The sequence below is a fragment of the Cebidichthys violaceus genome, unplaced genomic scaffold (genome assembly GCF_023349555.1).
Source record: "Cebidichthys violaceus isolate CVI_PGR_0920_01 unplaced genomic scaffold, fCebVio1.0.p SCAF_4, whole genome shotgun sequence".
NCBI lineage: Eukaryota > Metazoa > Chordata > Actinopteri > Perciformes > Stichaeidae > Cebidichthys > Cebidichthys violaceus.
Genome location: NW_027176594.1, coordinates 15,135,527 through 15,157,214, shown reverse-complemented (window position 1 = coordinate 15,157,214; position 21,688 = coordinate 15,135,527). Strand labels below are relative to the sequence as shown.

At 43.3% G+C, this 21,688-nt stretch overlaps 4 protein-coding genes and 1 long non-coding RNA gene across 18 annotated transcripts in view; 3 read left to right on the top strand and 2 right to left on the bottom strand.

Annotated features, from left to right (window-relative positions):
* Positions 1–9,820, top strand: part of nfixa (nuclear factor I/Xa) — a 112,379-nt gene extending 102,559 nt beyond the window's left edge. For 9 of the 10 annotated variants that reach the window (XM_068727753.1, XM_068727760.1, XM_068727761.1 and 6 more), the window contains 2 exons: positions 1,854–1,942; positions 5,012–9,820. In XM_068727753.1, the coding sequence (XP_068583854.1) occupies positions 1,854–1,942; positions 5,012–5,026 (104 nt within the window). In that variant the 3' untranslated portion in view covers positions 5,027–9,820. The remainder of the gene's footprint in view (positions 1–1,853; positions 1,943–5,011) is intronic. The other variant, XM_068727759.1, reaches the window with a different exon arrangement.
* Positions 8,863–12,396, bottom strand: LOC137885464 (uncharacterized). Its single transcript, XR_011104805.1, has 4 exons — positions 12,220–12,396; positions 11,714–11,872; positions 11,500–11,622; positions 8,863–11,429 (listed from the first exon to the last, which is right to left on the bottom strand). It is a non-coding gene; the product is annotated as an uncharacterized lncRNA (long non-coding RNA).
* Positions 12,397–13,601: 1,205 nt separating this feature from the next.
* On the top strand, positions 13,602–17,349 carry rnf11a (ring finger protein 11a). Its single transcript, XM_068727632.1, has 3 exons — positions 13,602–14,038; positions 15,088–15,260; positions 15,683–17,349. The coding sequence occupies exons 1-3, from the start codon at positions 13,940–13,942 to the stop codon at positions 15,852–15,854; spliced, it is 444 nt and encodes a 147-aa protein (XP_068583733.1). The 5' UTR covers positions 13,602–13,939; the 3' UTR covers positions 15,855–17,349.
* A 263-nt stretch (positions 17,350–17,612) lies between these two features.
* Positions 17,613–19,659, bottom strand: LOC137884845 (heme oxygenase-like). Its single transcript, XM_068726892.1, has 6 exons — positions 19,562–19,659; positions 19,356–19,412; positions 18,868–18,979; positions 18,540–18,755; positions 18,155–18,427; positions 17,613–18,035 (listed from the first exon to the last, which is right to left on the bottom strand). The coding sequence occupies exons 2-6, from the start codon at positions 19,403–19,405 to the stop codon at positions 17,844–17,846; spliced, it is 843 nt and encodes a 280-aa protein (XP_068582993.1). The 5' UTR covers positions 19,406–19,412; positions 19,562–19,659; the 3' UTR covers positions 17,613–17,843.
* The window catches only part of LOC137884844 (HMG box-containing protein 4-like), a 10,938-nt gene continuing 8,874 nt past the window's right edge, over positions 19,625–21,688 (top strand). For 2 of the 5 annotated variants that reach the window (XM_068726888.1, XM_068726886.1), the window contains exon 1: positions 19,625–19,993. In XM_068726888.1, coding sequence (XP_068582989.1) covers positions 19,883–19,993 — 111 coding nt within the window. In that variant the 5' untranslated portion in view covers positions 19,625–19,882. Of the gene's footprint in view, positions 19,994–21,098; positions 21,164–21,417; positions 21,529–21,688 lie in introns of those variants that run through there. The other 3 variants (XM_068726891.1, XM_068726889.1, XM_068726890.1) reach the window with 2 other exon arrangements.

Here is a 21,688-nt window from a genome sequence, read left to right as displayed (position 1 = left end):
GATTGTACTGTACTGTACTGTACTGTACTAGCCAGATCCAGTTCTGTCGAGGCAGAAGCCACGCCTTTGCCAAACCAGAGATCCTCTTTTAAGCTCTTCTGCATCTCTCGCTCTGAAGTTCAGTCTTCTTTTCTCTCTTTGCAAACCTCCTCAGCTACTTTCCTCCATCCCCCTTCTCTCTCCTCAAAAAATCTTTTTTATTCCCTCTTTTTCTCTCTCTCTCTCTCTCTGGTGTTCGGTTTCCTGCAAGCACCACAAGAGGCAGTGTAGTCTCTCTCCCTTCTTTTTGATGTGTTTTGTAGTTTGGGGGGAGCAGAGCAGAGCAGGGCCCTGTGCACGTTGCCTCTGTAGCCGCAAGCCTTTGATCAACGCAGACTTTGCATGTCTGTCCGTGTCAGCGGCAATACAATCTACCCCCTTCTCTCATTTCTTTTTTTTGCCTTCCTCTTTTCTTTATTTGATATATTCTCATATCCTCCTTTCTTTGTTTCTTTTTCCCCCCCTTTATTTCTCTCTTTTTTCTTTTTTAAGGGAACAAAATTAGGGCAGTTGGCGTGGACTCCAAAAAAAACAAGAAAAAAACATCATGCCCCACTTTACCCACCCAATCCCCTCGCCACTTTCACACAAATCTCACAACAATTAAAAATTGAGAACAACAAAAAACATGGAAATCACAGTGTAACAAGAACGACCCAATCTCTCTAAACATGAATGATAAAATCAAATCAAACCTGTCTAATTAGTGCGATACTGGGGGAGCGGGAGAGAGGAGTGTCACCGGGGAGCGGTGAGGCTTTGGTTGGTTCCACCCAGACAGGTGCAGTGCGAGAGTCGGGCCACGGGAGAGGCACACCAAGAGGGGGCACTGGACGGAGCAACCGGGGGCACGTTCTCCTCCTTTTGTTTTGACTTTTTTTCACCTCTTCCTGTCCTATCAACCTTTTATCACTTTATTATTTATTTATATGAACATCTATATAAATAAATATCGCCCTCTCCGTCTCTCTTCTCATTCCAGTGACTGTTATCACTGTATTTTTTTATTTTATTTTTTTTGATCCCCTCTAATTTTGTCTCTGATTCTCAAGATAATCGTAATTACACTCATAAAAGCACACACATGCATATGGCACACTCTCACCCTCACTCATGCATCAGTTTCCAGCCCTGTCACTGTCACCCCCACACATCCCCATTCCCTCGACCTCAGTTAAGTCATGCACAGCAAAAGTTCCACTCAGCCGCCACGTTGGAGTCCAAGTGATTACAACTGCCCTAAATTTGATCCTGTGGCATCACTGAATGGTGTCACTTTGTAGGCAAGATGCTCCTCTCAACCCATTAAACGTAAATGGAGCATTGGTTACCACTGGTGATGAATACAGTTCCTCCATCAGACACCCTATTATTAAGCCCACAGTGAATCCTCAGTGGTTTTTCTGTGATTACGGAGACTTGCTACTGAGGCCAGGGGCTGCTGAGGAGCGTCTGTGACTAACAGCGTAGCCGGATTCGGGGGAAATGGCTTCTTCATGTTAGCGCTAATCCTAACAGACTGAACATCCCCTTGTTGACAACAGATTAAATGGTTAAGTGAAGGATAATAACAATAAACCTGCCCACAAACTGAAAACAAATCACCCAAGTGACTAACAGGGCATCAGTATCCCTGACCCTCACTGTCGTTTCCCAGTAGATCATTTGACAGTGATTCGTAGTCGTAGTCGTAGCAGATTGATTATATTAAAACATATAGATAACGATGATGAGAGCATCAAACTCTACTTTGAGCTCGGTGTGTATGTGTGTGTGTAAAAAGCATGTACACACTTGTCTCTCTCTGTTTATAGCATACTCCACGCCAGGCTCCACAGCTCCCAACCGGTTTGTCGGCATCGGAACACGGGACAACTTTCTGAATATCCCCCAGCAGACTCAGGTACCCCGCCAACCTCCCTCATTTAATTAACATTCTCACATCCTCCTCCTCCTTGTTTTTGTGTCCTTTTCTTCCTTTTTTTTTTTCACTCATCACCCCGCTGTAAGCGCGACTCCGCTCCATTGCTGTAGGCATCTCCAGGTTTACGGAGACAAGCATGTGATTCAGTGTGAAGGCCGTGATACAGAGGCAGTACTCAGACAATGGCTCTGCGTTGGCAACATGCTGCACTCAGTGATTCTGCCCATGGTACCAGTGTTGATCAACAGTTTGAATATTCGTCACTAGTCGTTCATAACCTGCATCGTTAAGCTAAATTGAATCCTTATTTTGGCAAGCCAATCCTAACTCAAAAGTCCATTTTCCTGAGCTTTCGACCACATTGCACAGTCTTCATCGGTGGATGGAGTTAACTAAGTTATGAATGGAGATGGATCCGTTTGCATGCAAGCTCAGCAGCTGCTATGAAGAGGAGATGTTACGCTTGCAAGTCAAAAGATCCATGTCCATGAAAACTGAGCAAAGTTTTGTCAAACTATTTCCAAGGTCAAGAATAAACCTTGATAGCTTATAGTTTTTTAATGCGAAAAAATCTTTTGTGAAAATGTTGTGCTTGTTTGAGTTGACATGGGATTGTACTCCACACTGCCATCTATCTATCTATCCATCTAAATATATATCTCTATATACATCCTAATAATAGTCTGAAAAATATAACAACTACAGAGGAATATTATAATGGACCAGGGGAATCAAATATGTGTCATCGACAAGTTTTTGCCCATCAATTGTTTGCAAACTCGCCCGCCTGCATTGACACAAAGTGTCTCCCATGTATCAAGGCCTTTAGTTTCAGTATTGGTTTACAGTCTGTACCACAGTAGTTTCCCCACAGTGAATGCAAGCAGTGCCAGTTAGTTTCAGCTCCAGCAGCGTTGATTTATCTCTGCTCGGCCCCACAGTGTGTATTAGTGCAGCGTGTGAGGCCAGTAGTGAACTACATTGTGGTTTTTGGGCTTTGGCTGCACTCTGCCACTGGGCTGCAGTGTCTTGGGCCTCCTCCATCACCAACACAACTTTTCTCATTAGGGGCTAACCGCACCTGCCTGCAGCCAACTCGGCTCTCCTGTCCTCCCCACACATGGAAACAATCTGCATTCCTCCTCGGCGCAACTCTGCTCGGCTGCTCTGCCCCCCCCCCCGCTCCCCTCGTGCATCAGCAGCCCTCCCTCTCTTTCTCTCCTGCTGCTCCCTCTAGTATTTTCGAGATCCCCACCTGCACCACTCTCCCACAGATGTAGACCTGGCACCGAGGGGACATCTAAACACCATCCAAATGTGCGCGAGCGCGTATGCTCACATGCACACTCCAACTCTGTGCCAAAACTCTTGCCCCTCGTTTTCTCCCCTAAAAAACAACAGGGCTTTTGCAACGGCTTACATCTGCTCAGAACACTTATTATACCCTGCTATTGGTCATCAAATGTCCACTTTGAGCATTTCTGCCGGGTGTGTGGCACACACAGCGAGAACCTGGGCACTGGTATCAACTTGCTCCCAGTTAGCTGAGCCTAGTAGGTCAGTAACAGCACCAGCCAGAGTGAGTAACAGAGGTCTCTGCCTATCCTGCTGCTCTCTGGCATATGGAGAGGTTCAGACGATGGCCCTGCCAGCCGGCCTCGCCGCCTGCTAGCCAACTAGCCAAGACAGAGGGAGAGAGTCTTCCCACTGCTGTCAGGACAAGGCGCAGAGAAAAGCTGGTCTGAGGAGCTCTCTGGTGGTGAGACCTCAGCCATGCAGGAAGAGAGAGGGAGATGTGTGCGAAAGGGAAAAAAAAGTAGGAGGGACTGAGAGAAACGGAGGGAAAAAAGAGAGAGAGAGAGAGGGAGTTAGTTGAAGCTCGCTGCACTCCACAGTCACGTCCCGGCTGTCTGGTTGCCCGCAGCAACCAGACATGATGTCATAGGCAGTTGAACTTGGACTTGAGTTGAGGGGGGGGGAGTAGAGAGAGGGGGTCACTTTCCGCTGCCAAGGATTACACTGGGAGAGCCGGAGTAAGAGAGGGAGAGGAAAAGAGAAGGGGGTTAAGGAAAGTCGGAGCCAGGAGGAGGAGGACTTATCTACAAACACCAAAGAATCATGGGTAGGCAGGAGGGAGGCAGAGGTGGCGGAGGATAGACGGGAGGTCGAGGGGGGTGAAACCTCTCCCCGGCTTTGCTAGAATGGGGGACAACAGAGAGTTTGCTGTTAAAGGTGGGGTGATCCGCCGCTCTCCCCGGGGCCGAGGCCCTGTGGAATGTCAGCGGCGGCCAGAACAGCTCGGCCTGTGCCAAAGCCTCCACTCTGCCCTCTTATCAAACCGAGAAACCGGATCCCTGGAGTAGCTGCCCTCAATAGCTTTACAGTGTAGCCTGAGACCACTCGGGGCCCACAGAGCAGAGACATATTAGGAGGATCGCCTTACATGTAAACTGGTAGCGCATGACAGCAGTTCTAGTCCCCGTGTTCGCTCACTGGAAAGCCATTCAGTTAGACACAAAAACTGCTGCCCTAATGCTATTTGTAGCTCCCAAACAACACAAGTGGTTTTAATGAGTGAAACGCCAGAGTCAGCCCTCTTAGAAACAGCAAGCGGTGAAGTTGAGGTAGTAACTTTTTCAACACTGTATGGGACAGCTGAGCTCAGCAAGCAGTGTAAGTGTGGGAGAAAAGGAGTAGAAGGTGGCCACCTAGTGGAAGAAGGACCATTTATACAAGTGCTTCCCAAATCAGACACCTTGTTGCATTGCCTCCTGGTTGTGAGCAGTTCAACCAGTACGTTTTTAAAATGTTGTTTTTAGAGGTCTGAAGAGGTAAAATCATCCAGAAAAATATGAAGAAATGTACATTGTTTTGTGTAGAAATGTGATTTACGCTTTAAAGTTGACTGTGTAAGATGGTGTTCATACCTCTCACCTTTTCACACTCTGTTACGTCCCGCTACGTCTCCCTCTTTTATTCATATCAACACCTTCAATCTGAAATGTGCTGTTTGAAGCCTAATCTCTTCTTTTCTTTTCTTCTCCACAGTCCTGGTTCCTCTGACGAGGCCTCTCTGAATCAAGAGCTAAAATTGTGTCATGAAAATTGGAAATTTGACAAACAAACACGTCACCGCTGATTAAGAACAGACTGCTGACACTAGAAGGTCTTTCTCTCTAGCCAACACTATTCAAAGTACTACTACAGAACTCAAAAAAACAACACACCAACCCCAGAGGACTCCCAATCCAACACAATTTGAACAGGAACGTTCGGCTCCCCCCCACACCCTTTGTGCAGGAGGCTTAAATGAGATTGAGTGGACAGACTCAGAATGCGAGGAAGAGGAAGAGGAGGAACTGTCTCACACATACACACACACACATACACACAGACACACACACACCACCAAATGTCAGAAAGGAAACAAAATATGGCAACCTGACAAATGACCAATCATTCATTTGTTGTTTCTTTTTTATATATATTTTTTTTCATTTTGTTGTCTCCACAATGAAACTCCATGCATTGGCTGGGAGATCCAAAAAAACAAACAAAAACATAGTGGTAAACGGTGAAGTTGGATGTGCGCGTTGAAAAAGATCGCCACCCAAATTTTATCTGTGCATTTCCCATCTGACCGCCAACGGCCCCCACCTGGAGCTCAGCGCTGCCCGGGGTCCAGACCACCAACCGCAGCCACGCGCCCCTGTGTCGCCACGCTCTCGACGCTTCATCTGCTCGGCCCTGAACCTCTTCTAATTTCCGATTGGCCAATCATGGTGACACCATCCGATGGTGTGACATATATGCACTAAGTGGCTGGTCTTTGTTTACCTGTCAAAAGTATCAGGGCGTCCTGCTGCGGGAGAAGCGATGGCCATGAGGCGAGCGCTAGCGAGTGAACACACGACAGACGGTCATAACACTAACTCTACATGTGCTCTTTCGTCCCCCTCACCTATGCACTATTAATTTTTGATAAGGGATGAACGGTATTGCACATCGATGGTCAGATGAGCGGTTAGAGAAGTGAGTCGAGGCTGGCCGCTACAGCGGGGATGTGGCTGCGCTAACGGTCAAGTCCTAGGCCCTGAAACATGCAGCACACACACACGCGCACACACACCTGCACGCTTGCAGACAGCACATAAAGACTATCTTCTTATTATTCATTAACATGGAATTTTATTTACAGTAATGCACACGCAGCATCAGCTTCATATTATTGGCTTTCATTTTGTTTGTAGGTGTTTTTCTTGCGAGTTCCCTTTTTTTTCCCTTCATTTTTTGCCAGATTTGGTTTTGGGTTTTGTCTCACTTGGATTGTTTTAACCTCTTGCATGTCATAACACTTTTTCTTTTTCAGTAGTTTGCAGTAATACGTTAAGTATCGGATTTCAGCGAATCAGTAACAACAGTTTCTCAAATCTCTCGCGTATGGACAGCGCCATAACAACAGCTCATCACATGCAGCCCATGTATTGCTTCACCTTGTAGCCCTTAAAACCCAGAGGACTACACACACACACACACACACAGACGCAGACGCACGTATATATAATGCACGCTAACACCAACAACCTGACATTAAATATTAAAGGGAAGCCTTTATATTTGGTTCTCCAGACTGCCTTTGTTAATGGTTTTTCATTCACTTAAGATTTGTCTTTTTTAATTTGAGATATATATTTTTTTTTCTACGTCAATGTTCACATCAAAATTTGCGATCGGTGTCGTTCTCACCATGACACAATCCAACAAAAGCCGACCTCACAAAATAACTGGACTGCCTAGCTGTTGGTTCTATTTTGCAGGGATAGTAAACAGGGCCGAGACGTCGTTCTCAGCTGCTCTAGTAACATTAGCTCTATGTACTAAAACCATATATCAAGACTATAACAATATATGAAAGTGCCTCTGTATTCCCTTCATGCAATTAGTAATAAACTTGACTTCAGGTTCTCTTCCCACATATAAGCTAAAGCTACGGGGAATGGTAGCGTTGGTGCTTGTGGAAACCATTGGCCGAGGACAGATCTTTATAGAGGACTGCAAACCTTTTTGTTTTTGTAAAGACAGAGAGAGAGAGATCTTATACATATATATTTATGATATATGCTCCTTTTTAACTTTTACTACATGAGCTGGTTGGCAGTCTAGTTATTTTCTGAACTCTCACCCCCCTCACACACACACACACACACACACACACACACACAACCCGTTTCAGTAACATCAGCTTACTGTTTCCAGTACGAATCAAACGACACACGCCATCGCCACCTGCAGCGCAGCATCATAACGACTAGATGAACATGTCAAAAAAAATCGACAGTAGGTTTGAAGAAAAAAAAAAGTGTTTGTTTTTTGATGGAAAGTATTATTATTGAAAAATATGTGTCGATTGAGCCACGTGCAATGCATTGGGTAGATCATTGTGTTTGTCTGTTAGAGATTTTTAAGAAAGCTAAGAGAAAAGAGAAAAAAAATGTATTTGTTTCAAGTCCGTAAGCTCCGGGACTCTAAACCAGGGGGCCATGAAAAATCCTAGTCTTTGTAAGTTGGGGGTATTTGTTTTTATTTCCTTTGTCTCTTTTTTATGTTTTATGTGTAATCAATTGTTTATAAAAATGTGGGAGGGCTGAAGAAAAAAAATAATTCTACACAACTTTGGGGGGAAAAAATTCTCTATCAGATAAAATCTGGTGCTTTAACACTATAAAGTACATTCAAAACTATTGTACATGAATGGTAATGAACAAAAATAACAGACCATTTAGGAAACAGCATTATTCCTCTCTCTATTTTTATTCTTGTTCTATTTGTATAGAGTGGGGGGAGAGGTTCCTATTCCTTAAGGTTGTGACACAAAAGGCATTTTGGTTCAACCTTTAGAGAAAAACTGACCCGTGCACTGCCTGAAACTCACCAGCAAAACAGAATAAATCAACCCTCCCAATGTAACTCATTTTCATCTCATACATTAGCATAAATACACGACGAGCTCCTCCCTGTAATGCGGGAGGTGCTTCTCATCCAGACCTCTTTTATTCCCACGATCACGTTTCTGAATCTAGACCTGGACAAAGTCCTGCACGTTGTGTTGAGACCCACATGCAATGGAAAGAGTAATATTAGACGTTCTGTATCCTGCACGGATAGCAGAAGAAGAAATTGGGTAATGAAAAACATAAAAAAGTAGCTTCAAAATCTGGAAAAATTAAAGTGAATCCATTCGTGAAACAGGCAGCAAGGTGAGCCTCTCCCCTGTCCCACCCCCCTCCTCTGTAAATGACTCTTATAGTGCTTGTGCTGTAGTGTATAGTTTCCCAGCAGTTAAAGGTTGTCCCTTAAAAGTGCCTTTTGTTCACAGACTCCATTTTGTAATCCAGATCGCCCCCCCCCCTTTTCCTTTCTCTTTTTTTCGAAACGGCTCGAGGTAACCGGTTGCCCCCGAGTGCCGCGAGGAGGCGGAAGGTCAGCGCTCAGGGACGACTCCCGCCTTCGAGATGAATCCCCTCCATTGTACCGCCCCTATATCCTCTCTTCCTTTTCAAAGCCGTATGTATATATATACACATGTGTATGTGTATATATCTAGTACAAAAGGAAACTGGTGTGAATTAGTTCTTTACTTTTTATTGATAAATGAGAAAAAAAAAAAAACTTTTTGAAAAGGCAAAAAAACTTGTTCTCGTTCAGCTCTTGCTTTTTTCTTCCCTCTGTCTCCGCTGTCTGTTTTCTCTTAGACACTGGAGTAGTCTGTAACTGTGTGTCCGTCACTCTCTCCCCCTCTCTCTCTCTCCCCCCCTCTCTCTCTCTTCCTCTCTCTCTCCCACCCTCTCTGCTGTTGTGGGAAGGTGGGGGGGGAAAAAAAAAATTATTGCCGAAAAAACTTTTGTCTGAGCAGAATGCAGTTAGCTCACATGTTATTCTTGTCTGTATGCTTCACATTGTATTACCATACCCATCTTCTTCAGCTTCTCCATTCAACAGCTAATGTAAGTGAACAAATTACGCTGACGGGCTTTTGGGGGTGTCCTTGTGTGGGTTAGGAAAAGGACGACCGGGGTTCGGGTTGAGGAGGTTTAGACGGACAGGGTGGAGAGGGCTGGACGAACTGCTTCAGGATGTTGGAAAGGGGCTGCTTTGACTAGGATAAGAGTTTGCTCTTCTGTTTTAGCTATTTATTTTTTGGCTTTGTTTTATTCCCCCTCCTTTTTTTTTGGGATTTCCTTTTAATTTGGATTTCTTTTAATATTTGCTATCAGGGTATGCTGTCGTTTAGGCTCTCTTCGAGGATGCCTTCGGACTGTAAATGAAAGCTACAAGCACCTTATAACCGGACTTGTCCTGCACGAGGCTGAAAGAGGGGGGGGAGGCATTTCCAGGACATATCCACATCCATTCAAACCAATCTTATAAAGTGAAGTATTATTGTTCGCGGCCCAGCAGTATTATCCACATACAACGCACCAACCAGATCGATAAAAAGGCCAGCGTGAACCTGATGCCTCCGATATTTGAGGATTCAGGGAAGTCCCTCCATCAGTCTCCTCTGACCACCTCATGCTGGACTGCTCCGTGTCTTTGTTCTGTTGTTCATTTTGTTCCTTTATCTTCTTAAGCGTGTATGGTTATCGGTGTAATAGGCAGCACCCATAGGCCCCCTGACCCCCAGCTCTTCTACGCCTCTGTCTAACGCCCTCAGTGCAGCACCACTTCTTTGTGAGAACACCCCCAGAGCTCTAGGTGAAATGCATGTGTTAATTACAGTTTCTTTTCCATAAGAAGAAAAACACAGTTTGAGAAGAGCAGCACCTGATTGAATAAAAAAGGATGTTCTTGACTGTACCAGCTTGCTGTCTGCCATGTCTTTATTTTCACAGACCAAATAAGGAAACGTCTCTTGAGATGCACAATGTAACAATAAGCAGATGCCAGTAAGACTTCATGTAACAAGTGCAGCGTTATTATAAACTGTTACAATATGTAGGATTGTTGACTGATAAGCAAATGTTCACTAAAGCACACTTAACTGAGATGGTGAACATTATACTTCACTGTGTTATTATTGTCATTGTGAGCATGCTGACATTAGCATTTAGCTTAGCTATCTTAGCTGTACACTCTGTTACAGCCTTCATAGGGATTATAAAGCCTTAACAGCAAAGTATTTTCAAGCTTTCCTCGATGGAAGAAATTGTGAGAGTTCAAAGCACGACTGAGCGTAACTCAGGAAACACTTTGGAACGGGACAGAAACAAAATGAGCTCCAAATAAACATTTGAACAACAAATATGCATTTAAATAAACAACATAAAAAAATCTAAAGCAACGCAAGTACAGGATAATTCAATTCAAGTGCTTTTAAGGTTTGGGAATATACTGTGAATAAAGAAGTCTTCCCACAGTTTAGTATTTCCCACAATTCCATACTAGAGGGGAACTCAGAGGCAACAGATGAAAATAGAGAGGTATCAGTCAAACTCCAAAAACGCTTGATCCTACATTCACCATAAAAGGAGCAACATACGGGATTCAGCCTCGCAAATGTGAACAAAGGAAGGAAAATAACCCTGGATTTGGCCAGTAGGTTTTTTTTACAACTTTTGGGACCTAATGGATAAAATAAGCGCCGTTAAATGTTCACCTCACCTAAAAAAAACAAACTAGAATTATACGCTAAGTTACAGTTGTCTCTATGCCAAAGTAAGTCTGGGGGAAAACATATTTTTGGGCCCCATGACATCACGCGACGGACTACCCACTATGTAGAGCTAGCTTCTAAGCCCAGCGCCCTTCCTGGGGGCTTGTGTTAGAACTGTTATCCGTCACCATGTTGAGAGCCATAATCTTGTATATTGCACCTTTAATTTAAACAAAACATATCTGTCCCGGGTAACTGCCTGTGTCTTTTGAACTCCATGTCCCCAGTTTGTAGCTCAGGCTGTAAAAACGACAGAAACAACTGTTTTCACCGTCGGAGTAGCACTCCTAATTGTGAGGAATCTGACCAGAGGAGTTTACCTTGACGTAATAAATAGCTGCTACAATATACTCTCAAAGTGCTTTTACCCAGCCCAGTGTATATTTTGGGGGGGTTCTTAGCAAAAAGCTCATTTTAGATTTTTATGGTTATGTCACAAACACATATATTGTAAGGCTTTAGAGTTTCTCAAAGGCACACTAAAAAGGTATAGAACTAGAATTTGCATTACAAAAAGCAAAGCACTACATTTTAAATTCGGCTTAGGTACATTTAAACTTCTTTGGCCTGAATATAAAGCGATGTGCTCAATCAAGTGTACCATGTAACAGTGTTTCAGTGCAGTTCAGAACAGCCTTTTGTAGTACTGGCGAATGTAGATCCTTGTTTTTAAGTAAACAAAGAGCTTCAGGTCTATGGGTCCTCGTCGGCCTAGTCCGTCTGATTGGCTTCTTCACCTCGCTGCTCAACCATCTTAGAACAGAAAGAGAATTAGGTTTTATATGCAACATGGAAAGTGAGAATGTACTTAAAGATAATCTACCTGCGGTGCAGGGTCTGTTTCCTGCACTGGATGGTTATTCTCTTTATCACCAGGCAGACCGTCTTCTTGTCCTTCTGAAGGAAGAGACTGAGCGCTATTTTGAACTGGGAGCAGCGCTGCAGCCTGGATGTTGGGAGATTTCACAGTGAGATCTTTAAAAACGGGCCTCACACCAACATAAGATTATAGACAGATTGTGGAGGGAGACACTCACATGTACAGTCTCTTGTGAGGGACTTGTCTCTTGGACCGGAAGGCTGGAGGAAAATGGTAGTGCAGCATACTCAGGGAGCGGTGGTGAACTAATACTACGAGGCTGGTTCCCACAGGATTTAGGAGGTGTTGGTGGTTGTGGTGGTGAAGGAGCGGTGGCCTAAATGTGTGAAGAGACTGATATTAGAGAAAACCAAAGTCACACTTTGTATCCAATCTAGGCCTTGTTTCACAGCACACAACGATCCAGTCCTCTGGCCACTTTACCCTCTACGGCTGTTTAGTTGTTAGACACATATATGTGACTGTCGTCAGGCGATACCTGCTATTCTCAACTCACCAACCTCCCGCTCTGTGCAGGTGTGTGTACTACAGGGTCAGAGCCAAGATGCCAAACAAACATAACTGGATTGTATTTGTATTAATAAAATGTATAAATTCAGTTTAGTTTGAGCAGCTCGTCATTTTATAGCCGCTATTGTTAAACATATTGCCTTTTCCTCTTACCATTTTCAGTCCTTAAATCTCTCTTATTGAAAACAACAGCCCTGGACCGGAGTGGAGCAGGACGGGATACGCCAAGTTTATCGGGATACGCCAAGTTTATCAGCCTCCACCAAGTTTATCAGCATCGACTCTTCGTCTCCTCCACATCACCGTATGCAGAATAGACTGCATGGCAAACTGCCGTCAACAACATATCACGTGTGTTCCGCTCCCAGCATCATCAGTACATCCGGCAATAGCAAACTTCAGAGTAAAAGCATCAGCATCACACTTTTTCATCTGTCATGTGATGTGTATCTGTGAATGGAGAAAAGGAACTAGATTTCCCTTGGGTAGAGGGGGTGCAGCTACAGATGAAATGGCAGTGTGAGAGTGAAGTATGGGTTAGGGGTAATATTTGGACACTTAATGTGCGTTTCAACAATCAAAGAGAGGTTTTAAGATGCCCCCCAGCTGGTGTTAGGTAAAAAAAATATTTACATCAAGAAGAAATATGTGCTGAAGAGGCCAACAGGCCCAAGGGATCAGACCCCTAGGCCTGAACAACTGTTTGAACATACCCTGTTGGAGAGTCATCACAGAGCTCAGTTAAAAGTTGATATGTCCTGATTACTACAGAAACATATCGTTAAAATACACACAAATTAGTAAAGCAGAATAGCCCTGCTTCAAGGTACGGTTCACCCCAAAATCAAAAATACATAGTTTGTCCCTTACCTGTAGTACTATTTAGCAATATAGATTGTTTTGGTGTGAGCTACCCGGTTTTGGAGATATTGGCCGTAGAGATGTCTGCTTTCTCGCCAATGAAATGGACCTATGTGGAACTCGGCTTGTGGTGCCAAAAAAAAAAATCATCATCAATCATGCCTCTGTTACTCAAGATAATCCACAAACCTTGTTGTGAGCAGTTTCATGTAGGAACTATGGTTGAAAGAAAATAGTTCCTGCATGAAACATTGCTTTTGACTTTTTCCAAATGTATTTTTTTCACACTTTGTGTTCCAAAAGCCAAACTCTGTATAGTCCCATTATATTGGAGAGAAGGCAGACACCTCTATGGCCAATATCTTCAACACTCTGCAACTCACAACAAGACAATGTAGATTGAAAATATGTATTTTTGATTCGGAGCGAACTGTCCCTTTAAGAAAGTAGAACCTTTCTATCTTTCTTTGAGGTATTTTGTGGGATTTTGTGTAAATGCTACGGAATTATAAAACTACATATTTGCAACCATTGTCTCATAATTCGTCCATTGGTGTACATTTAAAAAAAAAAAAAAAAAAAACTATCCGCTTTTATTCTGAATGTCCGAGGAGCGTGTAATTGAAGGCGGAAGTGTTGTACTTTGCAAGCGTTGCAAGCTTCCTGATGACGTCATTCCGGTTTGTGTTTTTTGTAAACACAAGAAGGTAAAACGCAACCAGCTACGCAACAAACACTCTGCTGTAACGGTTGAACTCTTTGTCACCAATAGTCAAACCGTATAGCTCAACATTGAGCGTTTATTACATTCAAAGAGCGACGTCGCTCCTCCCGTCGTTTCTCCGTCTTGCTCTTCGCGGAATGACAACAAACTATCAGCTAACCGCTAGTTAAGCTAACGTCGAGACAACTCGTTGCAACGTTAGCCGGATAGCTTAGCTCCAGTTGACGCTTGCTGAAGTGTCTGTCACCCTCATAGCGACGTTGACACTCTCATGGTGGTCTCGGTTCAATGGGGAACTGCCTGTTTTCACAAGGTGCGGACGACCTGTCGCTGCTGAACGAGTCCGAGGGGGGCAGTCTGCCCGGAGAGCCTCCGCCGCCCTACCAGGTGAGCTTCTGGGGTTCCAGTTAAATACACTCCGGTGATTTAAGATCAGGTCACCTCGGTAATTAAGTTTCACTTTGGTATTTTAAAACATGGACCCTGTTTCCCGTTGTTTATGTGTCTCAGTGAATAATGGACCCCTATACTTTATTCATTTAATTAGTTAAGTAACACATTTGTATTGCATCACAGATTGGACGCGCATCTTTTATTTTATATTGAACAGCCTTTTTAATGAAAAACAAACAAACAATCTTAAATACGGTTATTATAAATCAAATTAAACAAAAGATAGTTTGTTCTTTCTAATAATTGCTGCATATTTTTTTTAAGTCGGGCTCTATTTTTTCACTTCTGTGCCATGGTAGTTCAACAAACATATTAGTGGACACATTTGTGAAATGTGATATTGGTTTATATATATATATAATTGAGCAGTGAGCTGGACAGCTTTTTCAAGTCACTTGTGATGATATTCACAAATATAAAGGAAATTCGCCCAGATCAACTCATTGTTAGTGTCTTTTTTATTCACAATCCGTGATAAAGTCGTCCCATCCCTAACTGTTTATTCAAGTTGGAGGTTCTTCTTGTCACAGCCACAGTTGTAAGTAGTTCTGGATGACACAGTATTTGTTTTTTGTCTTTTTAGAACCTCAGTATCTACTATGCAACATACAGTATTTTAACTTGGGATGGGGGACGTCCCTAATTTCATTGTTAAATTAGATATGGTAGAAGAGTCAGTGTGCTGTACGTAAATTAAAGAATATAGATCTAACTGTCCACAATTCTGACATTATATAAGCTATAAATTAAAATACGACAACAAAAATCCCAGGCGAAACTGAACAGTTCTTTTGTTACATCTGTCGCTACCTGTATGATGGCCGTTCTCCTGGTTTTGACAGAAGCATCACAATGTCTGGTGACTTCTATATCAGCCTCAGAGTTCCAGTATCAGTCAGGCTGTAGTGCAAAGGGAGCGTCTAAACTCCTTCCTTCAAGTCGACTTGCTTCATACATGTTGTCTTCTGTTGCTTCCTCTCCAGGAGCACACCCAGCCTATGCCAGTGTACCATCCCACCCCGGGGGAGAGTCGCCTGGCTTACCAGCTGACCGAGGAGGAGCAGGTCCGCATCGCCCAGCGAATCGGTCTCATCCACCACCTGCCCAAAGGTGTCTTCGGCCTGGGCTCCGACCCCTCTGACAAGAAAGTTAAAGAGTGGGTCTTTCTTTTTTCTTTTTTTTTTAATTATTCTCCTTTTGTTGTTGTTGTTTTGATCGAACACAATGGACTGGATTCAATTTTGTACCCTTTTTAATTAAAGCGGTACTCTTAGCCTTTGAACAGGATGGGATTTTGTCATGTTGAGTGAATAAAATGAATAATACTTTATACAACAAATGTGACTAAAGGAATACTGTACCCCAAAAGCACAGCTGTTGCAAGTCTCAGGTAAAGTTAGTTATGCTGCTTAAAATGAGAAATTAGATTGATGAGAAATTGTATGTTTTATTGTGTTCTGCGCTCTACATTGTCTATGATGTGTTTGACAATCTAAACAACTGAATGACCTGAGCTCATTTTTTACAAACATTATCTTCACACATAGAGATTATGAGCTCTGTTTCTGTCTCCACCAGGTGTGTGATCTGCATGATGGACTTTGAGTACGGCGACCCCATTCGGTTCTTGCCCTGTCTTCACATCTACCACGTGGACTGCATCGACGCCTGGCTGATGCGCTCCTTCACCTGCCCCTCCTGCATGGAGCCGGTCGACGCAGCCCTGCTGTCCTCTTACGAAACCAACTGAGCAGCTCCGCGACGGCTGCTCCCGCCTAAAAGTAACCGCACCTTTTTAGCCGAAAACTGTCCTAGCTGTTCAAACAGGTAGCCGAGGTGATGTGGCGCTATGCAGACGTTTGGCGGGGTGCTTTAGGATGCAGGTTTTGAAAACTATGCCCTACAGTACGTTGCTTGAAGTCTGATATGCACCTGTTTGGGCTTTGGAAACTCTTTTGCCTTTTAGCAGTAGGACGACGTGCCAAATCAAGCTAGATGAAGAATTAAGTAAAGCTGTACACGTAGCAAAATATTACTGCAAAGTAATGTCACTTTTGTACGACCGACAGTCTATTTTAATTTGTGATATTTTTACGGTAATTAGATGCATGTCACCATTGTGATTTACTTCCCCTTTCTAGACTCATTGTGCAATATGTAATATCAATGGAGAAAATGCAGGAAATTTGTCTCGGTCCAGTGAAGTTTTTAAGTTTTTGCGTTTTTAAAGAACATGTGGCCTTGAATGTCACAAAAACACAGGCCTCTCGACTGATATGCAATCATCATCGTCTACAGCGCCATGAGATAGAATGGTGTCCTTTTAGATCTATTTGATTTGACTACAGTGTCTGTACTGTCTTTCCTTTTGAAGCTGCTTTCCTAAATGTGGATCTGTTCTCTTTTGCCTTCCCACAATATGGATCATCTCCCTAGCTTTGCCTTGAGTTTGTGCTCTGTTCTGTTTTAAACATCAGTCCTTAGCGTGTCCATTGTTTACTGCCAGTGACATTTACAAAGACAAGATATGCTGTGCACCTTGGGGTACTCATCTGTAGCCTGTAGACTGTGTGTGTGTGTGTGTGTGTGTGTGTGTGTGTGTGTGTGTGTGTGTGTGTGTGTGTGTGTGTGTGTGTGTGTGTGTGTGTGTGTGTGTGTGTGTGTGGAAGACGGCGGGTAGAGATTGGCATGTCAGTTGTAAACCTCGTTGTAGTTCCTTCTCTTTTTCTAGTTCCAAGCTGTTGGGGTTTGCAGCAAGTGATGCATTTCCACAGCTCCTGTGTGTCTGGTCAAACAAATCCTCTTTTGGTATTAGACATGTACTCTCTTGATACTGATACTGTGTAATGTATAGTACAAACAAGTACAATTCTGAAAGAGAAGCTAGAGCAGTAGAAAGGAATGTGTCTTGAATGTAAAGCATTATTTCAGCGTTTAAAGATCTGGACAGTACATGTGACAATAAGAGGACATGTCTGATTTACTCTGCTGTGCCTTTTGAGGTTGAGGAAAGCCAATTCCTGTGAAGTACAATCCTTTGACATGACTTTTCTTTTAGTTGTCCTCTCGGGGCAAACAGATGCCAGCACTGTTCTGATTTGTGTCACTATGAATTAGGCCAGAAATGTAGCCAGACTCTGGCTGCTGTTAACAATCAGTTTGTGTTTTAATTTATAATATGTGCCACCATTGGCAGATTTTAGGGAAAATCCTGAAACCACAATAAAAGTGGCCACCAGATTTTACACATTGTGTGTTGTCTTTTTATTGTGTGCGTTTACCAGCAGTTGTTTATTAAATGTGCAATTCTGTGGACAGGGAATTCTTCCCAGTGTTTTACCAGAAACTATAATAAGACCAAGAGCCAAACGAGCAGCAGGCTCCAAACATGAGTGCATATGTGAACCAGCTGCTCCCTGAACATCAGCAGTGAGCACAGCGTGCATGAGCAGCGGCAACTAAAGCACAGACGCACACTTCACAAAGCTGCATGAGGAACAAGAAGAGGTACTTTTTTTTCAAAATATTTTTATTAAAAAGGTAACATATTTACAGTATTAAAATCTCACTTTATTGCACACTGGATAACAGTGTTAGACAGAAAATTAACTTTAATTCAAACCGTGATAAGGTTTGCAGTTGAACTACAAAAAAGTATTTTACAGTATTTAGTCATTTACAGGTATTTACAGTAACGACAACAAAAACGGAACACAGTATTCATTGTTGTGTATCGTCTCTAAAAAGCGTAGATGCCTATACTGACTGTGGCCAGAGCCACAAAGAGTCCCAGCAGCGTCCTGAGCAGCGGGGATGATTGCATGATGGCTCCGGGGATCTGGAGTATCTTTGCCGGTGTGGAGTGTGTTCTAGACGTCTGCAGCGTGTTCTCAGGGACACTCAGCAGCATCTTCTGCAAATCATCAAAGACCTGTGTGAAAAGAAAAAAAGGGTAAGAAGGTCCATCTGCTGCTTCTGGCTTAAAAACAGTTTCAAGAGCAATGTTTACTCTAGTTGACGGTGACATTTCGGTCTCCCCCCGCTCTGTACCTGAATGTTAAACTCGAACGCTCTGACCGCCTCCTCCAGCACGCCGTTCCTCTCCTCCTCTGTGAGCTCCACGCTGTTCATCCGGCTGCGATACAGCTGTTTGAAGAGGTTGGGACTGGACACACCAGGGAAGGCGAAGAACGACAGACCCTCGCTGCCCTTCAGCCCCATGGACTTCTGGGCGATTCGACTCAGGACCTGCCCTCCAGACAGGTCACCTAAGTAACGAGTGTACGCATGGGCAACCAGAAATTCAGGGTTTTCTTTACCGATCTGGGAAGAAAAAGCAGGAAAGAAGAGTGTTATTTCAGTATAAAACAGTAGAGAAACGATTGTGTAATATATATTTATCTAAACACAAGTATCATACTATTATGAAACATACTTGTCTGAGTCTGTGGCAGTATCTTTTAGTGGCAGCCGGGACAACAACCTTCTCCCTCCAGTCCTGGCCGTAGAAGTGTTCCAGGTCTTTCTCGATGGCCTCCAGTCTGGCCAGTTCAGCCGGGAAGTAAATAGGAGCGACAGCGGGGTGGTTGGAGTTCCTGTCCATCTCTTCCTCCAAGGCCTTGTAGACTTCATAAAGAGAGCACAGGAGGAGCTGAAGAAGAGGAGGGGAGGTGGTGTCAAGACAAAGAGATCATAGTAGCCAATACAAAAAGGTATGAACGAAAGTGAGATCATCCAAAAAAAAGATTGAGTTTTTGTGTTACCTTAAACTGAGGCAGGGTGACTTGTCCCCTCTGGAAGCTCAGCATCAGCTCTGTGTTTTCTGCCCTGACGTGACTGTCCTTGGTCACCTTTTTGATTTGTTCTGACAGATCTCTGCAAAATGAAAACAGGCAAAAAGGTAAGAGAGGAAGGCATGAAATGAACATAAAGAACAAACATGGGACTCCAGAGTACAGAAGATGTACATCGTGTGAACCACTGCACCTATAGATGTTTGTCTAATGGAGGCAATGTACAGCTGATAAGACTTCACAAGCACGGACAGAAAGTGGGCATATGCTGCACTAGAAACCTACTTTTGGATGCTGCAGCGCTAATGCAGATAAGAATCAAACTGTGTGTACGTTTTTTTTTTAGGAAGAGTACAGGTTGAACGCAATAATCTCAGAGCATTTTGAGAGTGAACATGGGAAAGCCCGTGGGTGAAATGTGAGGCACAAAAAATAAAATCACAGCAACTCATTCTCACCTGTCAGTCGTCTGCTCAGCTGCTGTCTGAGTCTTCTTCTCTGTCTCCATTGTGGCACTAAAGAAAAACGTTGAGATGTCAGAAAAGTGCTTTTGGAGGCCATCCTCCAACATGATTACCAACATTCATATTCAAGAGCTATAGAATGTCAGCAAGAGGTTATGGAAATAAAAACAACAGCACCGTGGGTATTGTGTTTTACTCACCAGTTAGGATGAAGTTGTGTAGGTCCGGTAGTTTGTTGACTATGTCCACAGTGATTCCCTCTGGATGTGCAGTACAGCTTGTGCTCTGTGTGCCTACAGTCTCCCCTCTTTTATATGATCCTCCTCAGTCTCCTCCCTCCAGCAGCTGAATGAAAACAGGAACTCAGCGTCACAAAACCTCAGCTTAACATGATACGGCAACTTCAGCAAAAAACAGAGGGAGGGACTGTGAGTTAACATGATGCAGCAACTTTGAGAACAACTTGGAAAAGTTCTGAGGGAGGGACCACGGGACTTAGCACGAGCAAGGTCGTTTCAGCAATGCCCTGGATCCCAGAGGGAGGAGGGCTGGGTGCTAAACATGACGGTGCAGCTTTGGAGTTCCCAAAGTTGGATCGGATGAGAGGAGGAGCCGACTCTAAACATGACCGTGTGAGTTCCTGAATTCAGAGAGAGGAAGTGTTGAAACAGTGACTAATGTTCCGGAGTGAAGAAACAATCACATGATTGTATCAAGACAATACACCAACAGTTTTTCAGCTAATCAAAAACGTGAACAAGTTTAACCACGTTAATAGATCACTGATACGTTTCTCAACGTTCACATGAAAAAAAACAAAAAACAAGAGGCGATACTGAGAAAGAGCAGATATGAGCAGTGCAATGTCAAGCAGAAGAGGCTGCTGCAGCTATATTCAAAAATGTGGTAAAACATGCAGATTTCTATGATTTTGTCCATATATTATATTCTTTTTAACAGTTGTGGTTTAAGTTACACTTTTATTGATGAAAATTTAGGCCAACAACTTGAAATCATATCATATTTTTTGTAAAAACTGTTTTTATGTTGGATGGGGTTGGGGTCAGATTGCTGTCCTGGTGCTTTCAAGTATTTCACAACAAACTCAAATCATTTCTTTACCTCTCTTTGAGCACAGGTACATGCTGTGCTGTTTCTGCTGGGACAGTATACGAATCAAGAACATTTTTTAAGTTTAGGGTGTATAAGGATAGGAGGAGGTGTCATATGTTGCACAGATTGTGAAGCCTGGAAATCAAGTCTGTTCAATGGAACCTTTCCTAACAAATTATTTGTATCTACTCACTAGGAACTGATGAACTGAATGGACACAGTGACTATTATATGTATAGAGCAGTCCTGGATATAGGCTAGTGTAGCAATTGAGTCCATAGGGAATAAAGTAGACTTTAGTAATACTTTTATATTAAACCTTTGGAGTTAATTTCGACTATAAAGTATGTCGCTGGATGCTGCAACTTAATTGAAAATAAGGGGCCAGGTCCAAATCCAGAAAAAAACAGCCCTACATCATACTTTGAAATTACGACCATTAAGTAAAGACCCACATAGCTACAATGTTTTATTTGAAATTAATTGATGTAAATGTGTATTGAGCCCAACAAATATCAAATACATATTTCGAGAGGATAATGTTATGTAAAAGATAAATAACTGCAGACGAACGTGCTTTTGCACAGCCAGCTGCAGCGAGACGCCTACTAATGAGTCATCTATTAACAGTTGCCCTCCATTCACTCCAGTCTTAACGTGAATCAGCAGAGACGGGGCGAACACTAAACGTGAGTCAGCACTTTGTCTTTCGTTCAGACGTATGACCCACATAAAGTCGATACAGAGTTTACCCATGGCCGAATTCAAGGTTGTTTTTTTAGGTTGCCACGTGCTTGCGTTTTGTTTGCAGTCGAAAAAACCCGGATGTATCGTACTGAAAAGTTTCCCTAAATGAACGTTAGTTTGTAGCTGTAACGTCGCTGTCGACTTCTAATTTGTAACACGGTGACACGTAACTTGTTAAATTGCAGCCTGTCCTCAACTCACAGACTGACAGTTTGTTTTAACAATATATAAACTGACTCAACCGGTTAGTGCAGACGGATTTGATCAGAGAGCCGACATTGAAGCCCTGCGCTGCAGCGTTAGATTGGTAACCGTCAGCTGTTATTGCTTGTTTTCTGAAGAGCAACACCTCCATGATACCAAACCCCTGCAGTCAGTAGCTAAACTAATCTAGCTAACGTTAATGATTCCTTCACTTGCCAAGAGCCAGTGCCCTTCTTGTAGGACACTCACACATCTAGCATTAG